The sequence below is a fragment of the Penaeus chinensis genome, chromosome 8 (assembly GCF_019202785.1).
Source record: "Penaeus chinensis breed Huanghai No. 1 chromosome 8, ASM1920278v2, whole genome shotgun sequence".
Lineage (NCBI taxonomy): Eukaryota > Metazoa > Arthropoda > Malacostraca > Decapoda > Penaeidae > Penaeus > Penaeus chinensis.
In genome coordinates, this window is record NC_061826.1 from 41,047,450 (window position 1) to 41,049,949 (window position 2,500).

A 2,500-nucleotide genomic window follows, 5' to 3' on the forward strand; every position below is an offset into this window, starting at 1 on the left:
TATATATATATATATATATATATATATATATATATCATGATATATGTGTATATGTATTACATCTCAATATATATATATATATATATATATATATATATATATATATATATATATATATACACACACACACATACACATATACATACACAAACATTCTACACTTTATTCTACATTCCAAGATATAAATTCATTCCATGATCCAAGTTGTATGCAATTCTTTATCTCATGATCTAAAATATAGTACAGCAAAGAGAGGCATAAGAAAATACTGCATTATGAATCATACACTTTCATCACAGCATTATGGTATATCTGTGAATATTTTGCTCTCTCTTCTTTTAAGGTATGAACGTTTTTACTTTTGAGAACTTGGCACTGTACTATAGCACGTTATCACAGGTATTCCATCACTGTATTGCACAGACACGTTTTGTCATGATTATAAATCTAGGCTTCAACTCTGCTGCCTCTACACATCAAAACAGAGATGTTCTATAGAGTGAGCACTGTAGGAACAACTGAAACTTACTGCAGCTTTATATCAAGTAATACAGAAATCTCCACGAACACAAATCATCTAGTTAAACAGGACCATACAGATCAAGATCCAGGTCATCGTCTGTATCAAGGTCATCGTCGAGGTCGCCGCTCCAAAAGGCCACTTCTTGGGTGAAGTCCCCTAGGCTTCTCTCGGCAACCATTCTCACGTGACATTCCAATCTGACGACAAAAATGACAGCCTCTGTGAGATCTGATAAAGATTTTCCTCTTTTGGTTTAATGTAGTATGTGCTGCTAGCTCTTGTGACTGATTAATTGGAAGCGTATGGCAAGAAAATGCGCATGGAAAAGAAAGATGAAGGAAATGCTGCACAGTCTACAGCATCAGTAACATTCATGATATGTTTTTGTATAAAATAAAAAAACACTACTTATACTATGGAATAAAAAGATTATCAAATTAGTAAGATTTGAAGATTTAGAAAAATATAAACTACAGAGCCAAATTCATGTTAAGAATCTACTTGTGTGACTAATAAAAAAAAAAAAAGTGAATTACACCTGAAGTTTTTAAACATTATATATCATTATTTAGAAAATGGTTCTTAAAAAGCATTATATTTACAATAATTTCAAAGAGACTCATAAAAAGATTGTTAAAAAGCCCTCTATATCAGGCAGAATATCAACTGCTGAAAAATTAGTCTCAGCTGAATTTTTTTTTTTTTGTTTAAAAGTAGGGTTACAACAGAGGAAATATTAAAGACAGAGAGGTTATTCTATAATCCAATAACTTTCTATATGATTAGCTTTACCAGGAGAGTTTGTTCCTGTAGCCCACTGGAGTAACTATAACAGAGAAAACATCTACCTAATGTGACATAACATAAATCTACAAACGACACAAATACAACTCAGATATTGAACTTGAATGTACTGCACAAAGACTTTTAATAATAATAAAAAAAGGGGAAGAGTAAGCGGAAGTTTGGGGTTGAACAGGACACCACAAGGCAAACCGGAAATTTGAGTATCATTATTTTGACTTCAGAAGAGAGAAGTCCTGCAGAGTGCTTGGATCCTTTCAGCCTTTTGAATTACATGAATGATAATGACTTAGGCTATTGACACAATAGATAACTTAAAATAGTCAGTCTTGATAATTCAAAAAAATTCTGCTATCAAGTTACCCACTGTCTAATAGAATCAATTGTTTACCTATGCAATTCCTGCATTAGCTTCCTTCATGCAGATGTTCTTGTGAATAAAAGCGCATAATGTTCCTTGAACTATTTTTTATAACTAGTGCTGATAACTGTATTCAAAATTTACTTAATTTCTTTTAAAAAGTGTGCTAATCTCTCAGTCACTATATAACTGAAACCAATAAAAACAAAGAACACATGAAATATATCACTCAAATTCACACAAGGAATATCATCATCAAATTTTAAAAAAAGTTTCAAGAGAAAATTCAAATCTTCTGTCAAAATTTTACTCGTAAATCTCTGAGATCGGTTCTATAAAAGGGTATGGATCACACAGCTCTATGCACACCTCCGTCCACAACTCAAGTGCCCCCTCCCTGGCGTGTTTACCTGGAGAAAGCGGAGAATGAGACCACTTCTCCTGGCGAACTCAGACCAATGCTTGCCCTGACACCTACTCACCACCACTATCACTATCACTGCCAGCTCCACCGTGATCATCATCATCATCATCATGATCATCATCACTAGGAGAAAAATATCACCGGATGCAAAGTGAGTTTCCATGCTAGATGAACTGACTTCAAAAGAGATAGATCACACTTCATTTTGAATTCCATTTAACAGTTTATCATACTATCACATGAAAAGACAATGGAATGTAAGACGGGAGATGAAGAACTGCAAAGCTAACTGTGCAAATCGGCTAAGCAAATTATAAGATAATTTCTGAGCATTTGACAGAACTGATAAAAAACTGAGTGTCCACAAAGCCTCTGAATTAAGAATAAG

The 2,500-nt window shown here is 33.5% G+C and overlaps 1 protein-coding gene across 2 annotated transcripts in view; it reads right to left on the bottom strand.

Annotated features, from left to right (window-relative positions):
* Window positions 1-519: 519 nt before the first annotated feature.
* LOC125028156 (cytosolic carboxypeptidase 1-like) overlaps window positions 520-2,500 on the bottom strand; it is a 42,363-nt gene continuing 40,382 nt past the window's right edge. The window contains exons 21-22 of one of the 2 annotated variants that reach the window (XR_007115095.1): window positions 2,099-2,235; window positions 520-720 (exon numbers count right to left, since the gene is read on the bottom strand). Coding sequence is in view for 1 of the 2 variants with exons in the window: in XM_047617517.1 (XP_047473473.1) it covers window positions 582-720 (139 nt within the window). In the remaining variant the exon portion in view is untranslated. The remainder of the gene's footprint in view (window positions 721-2,098; window positions 2,236-2,500) is intronic. The other variant, XM_047617517.1, reaches the window with a different exon arrangement.